The sequence below is a fragment of the Podarcis vaucheri genome (assembly GCF_965113315.1).
Source record: "Podarcis vaucheri genome assembly, chromosome: 7".
NCBI classification, from domain to species: Eukaryota; Metazoa; Chordata; class Lepidosauria; order Squamata; family Lacertidae; genus Podarcis; species Podarcis vaucheri.
This window is the reverse complement of record NC_138765.1, coordinates 68,158,551-68,170,312: the sequence shown is the minus strand read 5'-3', so window position 1 is coordinate 68,170,312 and position 11,762 is coordinate 68,158,551. Positions and strand designations below refer to the sequence as shown.

Here is an 11,762-nt window from a genome sequence, read left to right as displayed (position 1 = left end):
GTATGAATCATAGAACAGAATAATAGAATTTGTAGTGTTTTGCATCTTATGCCGGGGTTACATTCTGGGGATAGTTCGCATGTGTAAAAACACGTACAATGGAACCTTGGTTCTCAAACATAATCCATTCGACTCCCAAGACATTCGAAAACCAAGGTGCGGCTTTCCAATTGGCGCAGGTGTCCTGGAAACAATAGCCGACAGCTGCATCGGACATTCGGCTTCCAAAAAACATTTGGAAATCAGAACACTTACTTCGGGGTTTTCGGTGTTCAGGAGCCGATTTGTTCGTCAACTAAGCCGTCCAAGAACCAAGTTTCCATTGTATGCCTAAACCACCCTCATGCAACCATCTTTACCTTTCAAGCAAAGCAGAGAGCTCTGGGGTGCTCCTGTGGGGCCAACTGGATTCCCAGAAAATCTCCTGAGAGCATCCCAGAGCCTGGTAAGCAAGGCTTTTAAAAACTTTCTGCTCCAGGAAAACCCAGTGCAAGAGGAGCTTTTAAGCTCTCCACCTTCCCTGTTCTTAATCTGGGGGATTTCAACCGCCGGCTTTCAAATTGCGCAACTTAATTGCACACAATTGTACTGTATGAAGGCAAATGGCACCAGAATTCACGAGGATTCCTTTTGTGTAAAGAAGAAGAAAAAATTAGTGTGGAATTGTACAGAACGGTACGTAGGACCGGAAAAATGTGAAACCGAGACGGCAAAGCCTATCTCGCCTTGGCCGCCTGACCTTCCCGCTGCTCAGCCTGCTGCGTTTACCCTCTTTGTGTAGCTCTGAATGGACATCTGGAAGTGTTGGTTGGTGTTGAGATTGGAGTGGAAGAGGATGACGTAGGCCTTGGGGGCGAAGTAGCCCCCGAAGATCCCGGCGAGGGTGCAGAGGAGGGTGGCGATGTGGATAGCTGCCAGGTACTTGCCCTTGTAGATGCTCGCGGCGGTGGTGTACGTGATGAAGGAGACGAAGTAGATGAGGTTGCTGAATGTGATGCACTTGGCTTCGTTGTAGCTGTTGGGAAGGTCCTTCCCCGCGTAGCTGATGGTGAAGCAAGCTACGCCCAGCAGGCTGTTGAAGATCATCCAGAAAACGGGGATCACTGTGTTGCCCTGGCTGCACTCCAGGAGAATCAGCTCCTCAAAGGCCTCGTAGTTCTTGTAGGGGGCCGGGGGGCTGATGGTGAGGGAGGTGAGGACCATTGTGCCTTGCAGCCCAGTGATGGTTCCTATGAGCAGGCCGGAGCCGTGGTACTTCCGCCAGGCCCCATACAGGCCCGGAGCCCTGGCCGCCATCTTGAAGACGATGACAATCTGCACCGAGCGCGCCGCCATGCACGAGAGGCACCCGGTGAGGCAGGTGCTGTACACAGACAACCTCAGAAGGCAGACCAAGTGCCCTGGGGCCCCGAAGAAGCAGTAGAGGCTGAGGCCGGCGCAGGCCAGGGCGCCCAGCATGGCGAAGCACATCCAACCGCCGGCCGACCTCACGACGGGCGTGTGGCGGTTCCGCACGAAGACGCCCGTGGTGCCGGCCACGAGCAGCAGCAGGAGGGTGTTGGCTGCCAACAGGGCCACGGAGATGGGGTCGTCCCACAGCATGAAGATGACGGTGCGGTCGAAGCAGGCTTCGCTTCTGCCAGGCGCCCACTGGTCCTTCTGGCACTTCTGGCAGGTGTACGGATCTGTGGGGCAGCAGGGCTAGTCAGTGGAGGCAACTGGAAGCCACGTTTTCCCCATCCCTGGGATCTCTGGGGGGCAGCCAACAGGACGGCCGCTGCAGTGTAGTTGTTAGAGAGTTTGACTACAAGGACCTGGGAGACCAGGGTTCAAACCTCTGCTGGGCCAGCTGGGTGCGGCCTTGAGCCAGCCGCTGCCTCTCAGCCTAACCTCCCTCACAGGGTTGTTGTCGGGGTTAAAGAAGGAGGAGGAGGAGCAGAATAATGTGTATACCACCTTGAGGTGCTTGGAGAAAAGCCTAGGATACATATGCAATAACCAACTGGGATAGCTCAGCTGGAAGAACACAAGACTCAATGTCAGCGTTGTGAGTCTGAGCCCCATGCCAGGCAAAAGATTCCTGCATTGCAGGGGGTTGGACTAGATGACCCCTGGGGTCCCCTTCCAGTTCTATGATTCTATGAAATAATCAGTCCTGGATTCCCGGCTGCAAGAACGTTGCCTTTCCTCCCATCAACACAGCTCAGCCTTAGTGCACCTATCTGCTGCAGTGCCTCGCCGTCTGTGTGTGTTGCACTCTGGAAGTGCTCTCCTAATATCACAGCGTGCAAAAGTGTATTAGGGGGTGTCCCTGGGTCTTTGGTACTCATCTCAACCCTGCAACTCTTGAACCCATCTCCTTCCTTTTTTTTCAACTTCTAGACCTTGCCTATCCACCGTCTTAGTTCTCTCAGGGTCCTAAAAGTGCACCTGCTCCTACAAAAAGGCGGCAAACAGGTGGCCCGTTTAAAACAAGAAAGCAGACTCACTCTATATATAAGATTAAAACATTCTAAAGACAGTTACAAGCATCTAAAACCAGTCACATTTAGAAATAAATTGAAAAGCAAATAAAAACGCATCTGAAGCACATTCTCTCCCTGAGGCCTGTAGGTTTTTTTAGGTCTGCTGGACATTGTATCTTTGTGAAGGGGTGAACTAAGGTGCCCAATATTTCCCGAGGGAAAGAATGTGCTTTAAAGGTATACCGGGTACAAAACTCTCCTTTTTTTGCCACTGCCATCACCCCCCCTCCAGGCTAGCATGAGCAAACCCTCTGTGGCTCCAGCACATTTCCATGTTTCTCCATCCCTCCGAGTGCTTTGCAAGAGAGCTTCCTGCTTCTGGTCACGGGCTGCTTGGCCATGGCTTCCTCCTAGAGGATGCAGGTGAGGCCCCAAACCGCAAAAGCTCAGGAACATCATGCAAGGCTTGGGCTTCGGGATTAGGAAGCCATGTGACCTCAGAGGCGTTGGCCCTGTGGGGAGACAGCAAGGGGGCAGAGCCAGCCTGAAGCCATGGAGGCCATGGGTTTAAAGAGGCAGGAAGCAGGAGAGTTGAATCACTCTGCCCACCTGCTTCTGACTCTGGTGCTGGCCTGGCCTTGCCCTGCCTGCTGACAATTCACTCACCGCTTCTGTTCAGGAAGGTTCCTGGAGAGCAGCCCACGCAGTGGAAACAGCACTGGTGCATGCCCTGCTGCACCTTCTGCTCCCCCGTGCCGCATTCCTTGGAGCACACGGAGTCAGGGACCTGGGCGGGAGGAGGAGCGTTGGTGTCAAGGGGTGTAGGTAGACCCAAAGTGCCCCCATGGGCCAATGCTACAACCCCCCTGTAGTAGAATGGGTTGCTCGCTCCCATTTTTCCCTGGCAAGGGGAATTCCAGGCAGACCAACGTCAAGGGTGGTGGCTAGATCTCAACAGTAAGAATCTTCCCTGGGTGTATGAGCCTCCCGCTCCTCCATGTGTGCCTCCTTACCTGATTATCCTCTGTGTGCCACAGGAGCCTGTCCTTGTGGATGCTCAGGCGGTCCGGGTTCCTGTCAAAGGAGCCCACCACGGTGTAGTCCCACTCCTGCCCAGCCCATGTCCACAAGACCAGGTCGTAGCCAACCAAGGGGTCCCCATTGGTGTCAAAATAAATTTGTCTGTGGTTCAGGCTGAAGTTCACCCGCTTCACTTCCTTCAGGAGCTGCAGCAGAGAGACAGACAGGCAGACTAATCCAGCCAACCCTAACCTGATATCCTTCAGATGTTCTGGACTACAACTCATGTCAGCCCCAGTATATCTCATCTGGTGAAGCGTTCTGGAGGACTCTAGAGCTCGCCACGTTCTTGTGGGTTGGTCCAAAGATATTACCAAACTGTCGGCTAGGAGGTATTTTCCAGAGTTTCTCTGGGGAGAAGGAATTAACTGCTTAAACCAGTTTTAAGTCTTCAGTGTGGAAACGGCCCATGTTTAAAATTGAATGCACGAGGCCTTGTTTTGCTGGAAGATCCCCAAGCTGGCTGAACCAAATGGTCCCATTCCCTGGACGAACTCCCCTTCCATTTTTTGACCCTGAAAACTCCCCATGGATTCTGCAAATCTCCACACCCCAAACCCGAACTCTTTAATTAGGCAGGGTTTGTGAGCAGGAAAAGGGAGGGGAAAGGGCAAGAGATCCACGGCCCAGTGCAAGCGACTTGGGGGCTGCTGTCTCCTGGGTCACCCTCTAACAAGATGAATCATAGAGTTGGAAGGGACTCTTGAGGTTCATCTAGTCCAACCCCCTGCAATGGAGGAATATTTTGCCCAACATGGGGCTCAAACCCATGCCCACGAGACTAAGAGTCTCATGCTCTACCAAGTGAGCTATCCCAGCTCACATACCCCCAATGCCCATCAGAGCATGCTCAGCTGGAGAAATGGTGTGGCATAGGCGCTAAGAGTATATCATGCAGAGAAATCTCAGCTGTTATTCTGTTTTCTTCGGCATCCTGGAATCCCAGGAAAACACAGAGCAGCGATAAGCACCGTGGCACCCTACAGATGTTGCAGCCTCCATGTTCCATGAATCCTGCTGGCTGGGACTGATGAGAGCTGGAGTTGAGCATTATCTGTAAAGCCACAGGTTAGCCACCCCTGGCTGGCACCTGCTTTTTCCATGGAGAGACCCCACTCTTACCGCAGCAGGAATGCCACTTGGCACTGTCCCTGCCGGATAAATGCCCAGAGACAGAGAGAGATGCGGAGGTTTACCTGCCACGGATAGACGGTGCCCTTTCGGCACACACCAGTTTGGCAGCCCAGTAGACGGTGGAGGGCATGTGCCATGACATACACCGCTGAGTACACACTAAACGCTCCTTGTGTGTCGTAGGGCGATGGCTCCTGCCTGTCGGGCAGCTTGCGGAACCGGGAGAATCGCTGGCTGCACCTTTCCTTGCAATTCTGACACGAGCCAGCGTCGCCCCTGTGGGCACCAGCTTCCTCTGATGCGGCAAAAGCTGCTTCAAACGCCTTCATCCCCGAGAGGTGTGCCTGGTGGATGGTTACCCCGAGGACCGTGCCGATGCCCTGAACGCCGGGGATCTTCCAGATTTCCGTGGCCAAGGACCAGTCTTCCGTGCCCAGCCACACCTTCCCAGTCACGTTCTGCCGGACGGCCTCCCGGAGGAACAGGAGGGCGCTGCGCTTGTTGGCGAAGACGGTCACCACGTTGGCGGCAGAGGCCACCACATCCACGATCATGCGGGCCACCTCTGCGCTGCTGGCTGGGATGACGCCCTGGTAGGCGAAGCAGATGCCCTCCTGGGGGGCCGCTTCGTGCAGCATCTGCAGGCCCTGGATCCCATAGTTGTTGTCGCTGCCCACCACCGCGACCCAGGTCCACCCGAAAGTCTTCAGCAAGCGCACCATGGCGTCTACCTGCAGCTGGTCGCTGGGGATGGTGCGTAGGAAGGAAGGGAAGACTCTCTTGTTGCTGAGCATCTTACTGGAGGCTTCATAGCTGACCTGGGAAGAGAGAGGGCAAGGCAGGAAGGAGGCAACTGCTCTTGACATACATCGGGTCCTCCAGATGTTGCTGAAGTTTAACTCCCAACAGCAATCCCTTCTCTGTTCCCAGCATGGCCAGAGATGATGGGAGCAACAGCTGCAGGGCCACAGACATCCCCTCACCCCTAATGCAGCTGGATGGGGAGATGGAAACAGTTCTGTGAGTTGGAATGGACCCCCAAGGCTCATCCTAGTCCTGCAAACCAGGAACAGCAGCTAAAGACTCCCTTGACAATTGGCCATCCACCTTCTGTTTTAAAACCTACAAGGAAGGAGAGTCTGCCACCTTCTGAGGGAGTCCGTTCCTTCGTCAAACAACTCTCACCCTCAGAAAGTTCTTCCTAATTTTCAGCTGGCACCTCCTTCCTTGTCATTTGAATCCCTGAGTTCTGGCCCTGCCCTCTGGAGCAGCAGAAAACAAGCTTGCTCCAGCTCCATCACTGATGGAAACAGAGCCACCAGTGGGACGTGTGTCTCCTAGCTAGCAGCCACCAGTCATACAGGGCTCCTCAGACGTCTTTTATTGTCAGTCCGAGGCTCCCTCTGCTTCAATTCACCGCCCTTGCCCTCCCCAACATTTCCTGAAGGCTTTCTTCTGCCTAATCTACGCTTTCACGGACATGATCCGGCAGGAACCTCTCCCCAACACAACTTCCCAGTGGACTGCGTCACTTTTACTTTGCAGTGATCTCTCCTGCACCAGCAAAGAGGGTAATTTGCTTTGGGGGAAGATGTGTGAGAAAAATAAGGCAGAATCGCAGAATTGGAAGGGACTCCAAAGGCTCAGCTGGCCCTGCGATGCAGGAATCTCAACGAGACAGTTGTGAAACATGCTATCAACAGCCTAAAACAGAGACCAGGAAGAGCAGTCTGGCACAAAACCAACCCACTGACATCTCTGGGCAGCTGCTGGTGCCTGTTCTGCCCACCCCCCAATAATTTTCTTCATTCCTGGGCCTGGCTATGCTGACTGTGGCTGGTGGGGAAGCTGGAGAAAGCACAGAGTAGGAGATGGCTCTTCTAATCCACGAAGGCCCACCGGCCTTCGGGGGCTTACCTCTGGCATGCAGAAGACGCCCAGCAGACTGGCTGTCGTGAAAGCATTCTCACTGGTGTCTGGCCCGATGACGCCCACAACCTTGGGCAGAGAGTGGGTGTAGTTGGCAGCCACCACCAGCTGCCGGGCATCGCAGCAGCTTTCTCCGCCACCCTGGGAGAGGACGCTCAGCGTGGCGTACATGTTGGAGGATGCCGAGCAGGTGTCGTAGATCTCGTACCCCAGAGTGACGTTGGGCAGGAGGCGGCTGGAGTTGTTGATTTCCTCCACCCCCAGCCGCATGGCCTGGACCAGGTAGTAGCCGTGGTGACTCGCGTCGTACCTGCTGCAGAAACAGAGAAAAGCCACAGGAGAAGGTGGAACTAAAGGACGGGGGGGGGGGGGATCCCAAATAGGACAGCAGCAAAATATTGCAATGTAGACTGCTCCTATGCAACAGGCTCCATTATGATACTCAATTCCATGCCCTCCCTCCTTGTTTCCTGCCCCGCAACCCTGAATTTGTCAGCATCTTTTTCTTTTTTATTTCTCTCTCTCTCTTTTTCTTTATTATTTCTTTTTGGCTAACTCTATACTTATGTCAAAATAAAAAAATTCCTTCCAGTAGCACCTTAAAGACCAACTAAGTTAGTTCTTGGTATGAGCTTTCGTGTGCATGCACACTTCTTCAGATACTTATGTTCTGTGAGGGATGGAAGAGGAAAGGCCCTGTGTGAGAGGTAAGGGAGAGAGAATCTCCCAGGGTGGGAGGTTGGGAGAAGCGCCCAGGTGAGAGCTGGGATGATTTATATCCCATGGTGTGCATTAAGAGTAAATATATAACCTTTATAGAGGTTTTCTTCTTCTCATCCTCCTCCTCCTCCATTTTCTTTTCTTTTCTTATGCTCGCTCTTTCTTATTTTTACTCTCGGTTTTGCTTTTACTGCATTCTAAAACTTTTAATAATGATTATAAAACACAAACTAAAAACAATACTGAACTGTAAAATAAAATGGTCGAACAAATAAAACGAAACATAGATTGGTTGCAAACAAATGGACAAGTGTTCAGTTCTCACTGGGCTGCTTGGAGAGTTGTCCCCCTTAGTTTCCTCCTCCTCCTTGCCTGCTGATACTTGTCTTATTATGATCCCTGGAAACTGCTTTAGTCGAATCATTGGTACACCTGGTTCAAGATTCCCTGCAAGGCGTGGCAGCAGCTCTCTGGGGCTGCAGATGGGGGTCTCTTCCAGCCCTTGAGATGGTGAGGATTGAACCTGAAGGACCTTCTACTCTGCCCCTGAGCCACAGCCCTTCTTGTGCCCTGGTGGCACTGTTTTGATTGCATGAGCTATAACTTTGGAGCTATTGATTTGTTTGCGCAGCTTCTTTGGGGGAAAATAAATAGGAATTTCCAGCTCCCTTCATCTTTTATAAAACTAGAGGAAGCTGGAGGGTCAGGGATTCACTGCACATAACTTTGTCCCATGTATGCTACTTGTTGACACAAGACACTGTTTCAAAGGAGATTGGATAAAATCCATGGAAGAGGTGAGGCCGATCAATGGCCGTGAGTCATGATGGCTCTGCGGAATCCTCCATATTCCAAAGGGGAATAGTCCTGGCTACCTTGGAGCAGACACAGCATGGCACTTCTTAATGGGTTTTCAGCTGAACTGCTTCTCAGAGGGACAATATATAAAATGACTGCCTAGAAAATATCAAAACTGATTAACCATTTAGAGAAACACAATAGCTGATTGCAAATAAGTAGGATGCCTGTCTGTTGCCAATACAAACCTGGTGTGTTGGGGGATAGGGAGAAATGGTCTTAAGCTGACTGTGAGTCCACATTGGAAAGGGCCTGTCCGCAGCTCCTTTAAAAAAAGTCTAGGGGACGGGTGCCACCACACACAAGGCTCTGCTGCCTGTAATGCTACTTCTGCTTGTGCAGGATGGTGGGATAGCAAGTAGAGGAGCCTCACTTGAAGGTATAAGCGTATCTATGGGAGATGTTCCTTCGAGCACTTGACTGTGGAGAAGTTACTTTTGGTATTTGCCGTTTTCATTTGCTCTTTTGCCAGGATTAAACATAGCTTGGGACCACATGCTTCCCAGACACAGATACCTGCATCCTACATAGGAAGATGACTTATCAGATCACTGGCCCATCAGACCATCTAGCTCAGTGTGGTTTACCCTGACTGGCAGAAACTCTCCAGGGTTTCAGACAGGGGTCTGTCCCCACCCTACTTGGAGATGCCTTTGGGAATTGAACCCGAGAATGCAAAGAACTGAGCTATGGCACCTGCAATATTTCTGGCTCCTCTCACTTACCTGTTGCAGATGTCAACTTCTGGCTTAGTTTTCTGGGGTTTGGTGATGTTACTCCGGTGAATTTGAAACAGCCCCGCAAGGGTATAATCTCCATCCAGCCTCAGCGGGGAAGAAATCCCCTGGTTTAAGCTCCCACTGGCACAGCAACAGAAGCCCCAAAGCAGCAAATACAAAAAGGATGGGGGAGAGAGACTCATCCTGAATGGACCAGGGGAAGTCACTGTCACAGCCATAAGGGCACTCTGCTTTTTGGGGATGAGGAATACTGAGGCCAGTGTCCCTGAATCACCTGGGATCATTTGCATAACTCTGCACACCTGTAAAATGCCTCAGAGCAGAGGGTAAGATATACATACACAGGAAACTTTCCTGGAGCGGGGAGGCAGCAGGATGCAAGCCGAAAACCAAATTGTGGGGTTTAATTTTCCTAACAGATTCCGCAGGAGAGTTGAAGTAAAATGTGCTCTCTCCTCCTGGGCTCCTTGTGGAATAATTAGACCCTATAAACACTTGCAACACTCCTCATGCCCCCTCTATTATGATCACGTTGACTACATCATGTAGGAATGGACGCACTAACGGCCTGTGCAAGTCTCTAGTCCTCAGCTGCTAAAAAAAACCCTGAAGCACCCAAAAGGAATATATCATGAAAGACTGAAATCTTTTGAAAGACTGGAATGAAAGAAGAGGAAGCAGCTATGTTTTGACATGTTCACTGCCATGCTGTTACAATGTCTGGCTTTTTGAAAATAATTAGCACTTCCACCATGCACGGGTCTATTGCTGGACTCTATGCTGCTCCATGTCTGTATGATGACATCCGCATCCAAATGCTGGCCTGTATTATTTCCCCACTTAATCCAGATTATGGATTTTCCATGGAAAATCCGATAAGGAAAGAAAATATATGCAGAAACAGTGAATCTTTATTAAAAGAGGAGAAAATGGAGATTCCCCATGGTGGGGGAGAACATGGGATGGTATTTTTGATGATGATACTTCGCTTTGCAGAATTTCTAATGTTATGTTTTGTTAAACACATAATACAGGTGAATGGTTAATCTTCCTCAGTATTGTCCACATTGACTTCCAGCAACACTCTGGGGTTTCAGGCAGGGTTCATTCTCAGCACCACCTGGAGATGCTAATAGTGAACCTGGGATCTCCTGGATGCAAGGCAGATGCTCTGCCAATGAGTAATGGCCCTTTCCTTTAATTCTTAAACTCTATAATCAGGACAAATATTTGCAGAAATGAACCAAACCAGTGGGTTGTTACTGAAGGATTGGAAGCCAGGCTGTCCAGTTGAGAGCCAGGCCAACAAGTACTCCGTTTCCCAGTCGGGCGACCGCACCTGGGCGAGAAAAGTTGCGAAATGAATGTGTGAGTGTTTGGTGTGGGGACGCTGTATAGGGCCATACTGAAAATGGGAGGGGGAGGCTTGAAAGGTCCAGTAATTTCCCTTCAATGCATGTTAAACAACTTCAAGAAAGGATTCAGCGGAGACTATGGCATAGACCAGGGGGGGACATCCTGACCAGATCCCCTATATAGACAACTGGCTGAAGGTTGTAGATGACAACCCCCCCCCCCCTGGTTGAAGAAATGCAGGACTGAACATTGCAAAGTCACTCCCTCATGTCAGGTTTTGGAGAGGGAAGATGTCCAAAAGAAGTGCAGTGTTTATGGAGAAGAGTGTACAGAACAGTAAGCAGTTATTACTGCATTAACAGAGGAAAATAAACTTTCAAAAAAAGACCATGAAACAGGATGCTGCTATAGAATTAATGTAACAGGATCTTGAGCAGACAAATGAAGGACTTAATAGATTAAACACAAGTCATTTAGAAGAGAGGTCTCAACTAATTCAAGACCTCCAGAGGCATGGAAGAGAATTTGACAACCTCAGAGAGGTTTTAGTGAGAAAGACAAAGAAATTTCTGTTATTATTTCAAATACAAATGTGTATTCTGAGCAGATTAATATTCTGAAATGTCAGATCAAATGCAAAGAGTATGAAATGCAAGACAGGGAAATTACTGAAAGATTTACAAACCAAAGGTGTGAACAGTGGAGGCAGAAAGCTTTCAGAACTTTCTGAACAGTTAAGTGCAATAAAATCAGAACTGGCTGAGGGAAAAATTGAAAACGCTAGTAAAACAAAAGAGAATGAAGAATTTGTTAGGCAAAACAAAGAGACTAGCCAAACAGTTAAAGATCTTCATTCTGCAATCAATACTTGTGATGTTACTTACAACAACAAACTCATGGAGTGTGAGTCACAAATTAAATTGCTTAAAGAACAAATAAGTAAATCAGCTAAAAATTGCAAGAAACAGAAATAGAATGTAAGGAGGGAACAGACCATCTTAAATCCCAGGTTGATGAACATATCTCTGTAAAGGAGAAATTGAACAAGTTACTAAAATTAAAAGAAATACAAAGAACAAAGTTTTGTGAATGAGCTGAAATCAGTGAAAGATTCACACAACCAGCTCACTTTACAAAATGCAAAAGAAGGGATGAAGATTTAGCTAATTTATCCAGACAACTTGCTGAACATACTGACCATCTAGAAATTGTCAGAAGGTCACTGCAAGGAAAGGCAGAGATTGTGATATCCCTAAAAGACAAGCTTAAAGTTGTGGAGCAGCAGGCTTTTGCAAAATCGGGATCCTAGGCTTCAGTATTTTAGCAAAACCTCTAAATGAGAGTACCAGAGGAAGAGAAAGAGACCCCTTTGAGTGGGGACCGGCCCAACAAGAAGCCTTTGAGACTATCAAGCAATTAGATTCCACAGTGAAAGGCTGGCCACCCTGTCTGTGGGCTGTCACTGCCACCGTCACACTAG

At 49.8% G+C, this 11,762-nt stretch overlaps 1 protein-coding gene across 1 annotated transcript; it reads right to left on the bottom strand.

Moving 5' to 3' along the window:
• Nucleotides 1-3: 3 nt before the first annotated feature.
• Nucleotides 4-10,183, bottom strand: TAS1R1 (taste 1 receptor member 1). Its single transcript, XM_082229962.1, has 6 exons — nucleotides 8,912-10,183; nucleotides 6,597-6,921; nucleotides 4,742-5,497; nucleotides 3,479-3,691; nucleotides 3,132-3,252; nucleotides 4-1,685 (listed from the first exon to the last, which is right to left on the bottom strand). The coding sequence occupies exons 1-6, from the start codon at nucleotides 9,214-9,216 to the stop codon at nucleotides 751-753; spliced, it is 2,655 nt and encodes an 884-aa protein (XP_082086088.1). The 5' UTR covers nucleotides 9,217-10,183; the 3' UTR covers nucleotides 4-750.
• Between the last annotated feature and the right edge of the window lie 1,579 nt (nucleotides 10,184-11,762).

What these genes read in the sequence shown, in the direction of transcription:
- TAS1R1 (XM_082229962.1), bottom strand. Translation starts at nt 9,216, where the DNA reads ATGCAAATGATCCCAGGTGATTCAGGGACACTGGCCTCAGTATTCCTC. An exon ending in GAAGTTGACATCTGCAACAG is followed by an intron (nt 6,922 to 8,911) that starts GTAAGTGAGAGG and finishes CTGTTTCTGCAG; the next exon opens with CAGGTACGACGCGAGTCACC. An exon ending in AACCTTCCTGAACAGAAGCG is followed by an intron (nt 1,686 to 3,131) that starts GTGAGTGAATTG and finishes GCTGCCCCACAG; the next exon opens with ATCCGTACACCTGCCAGAAG.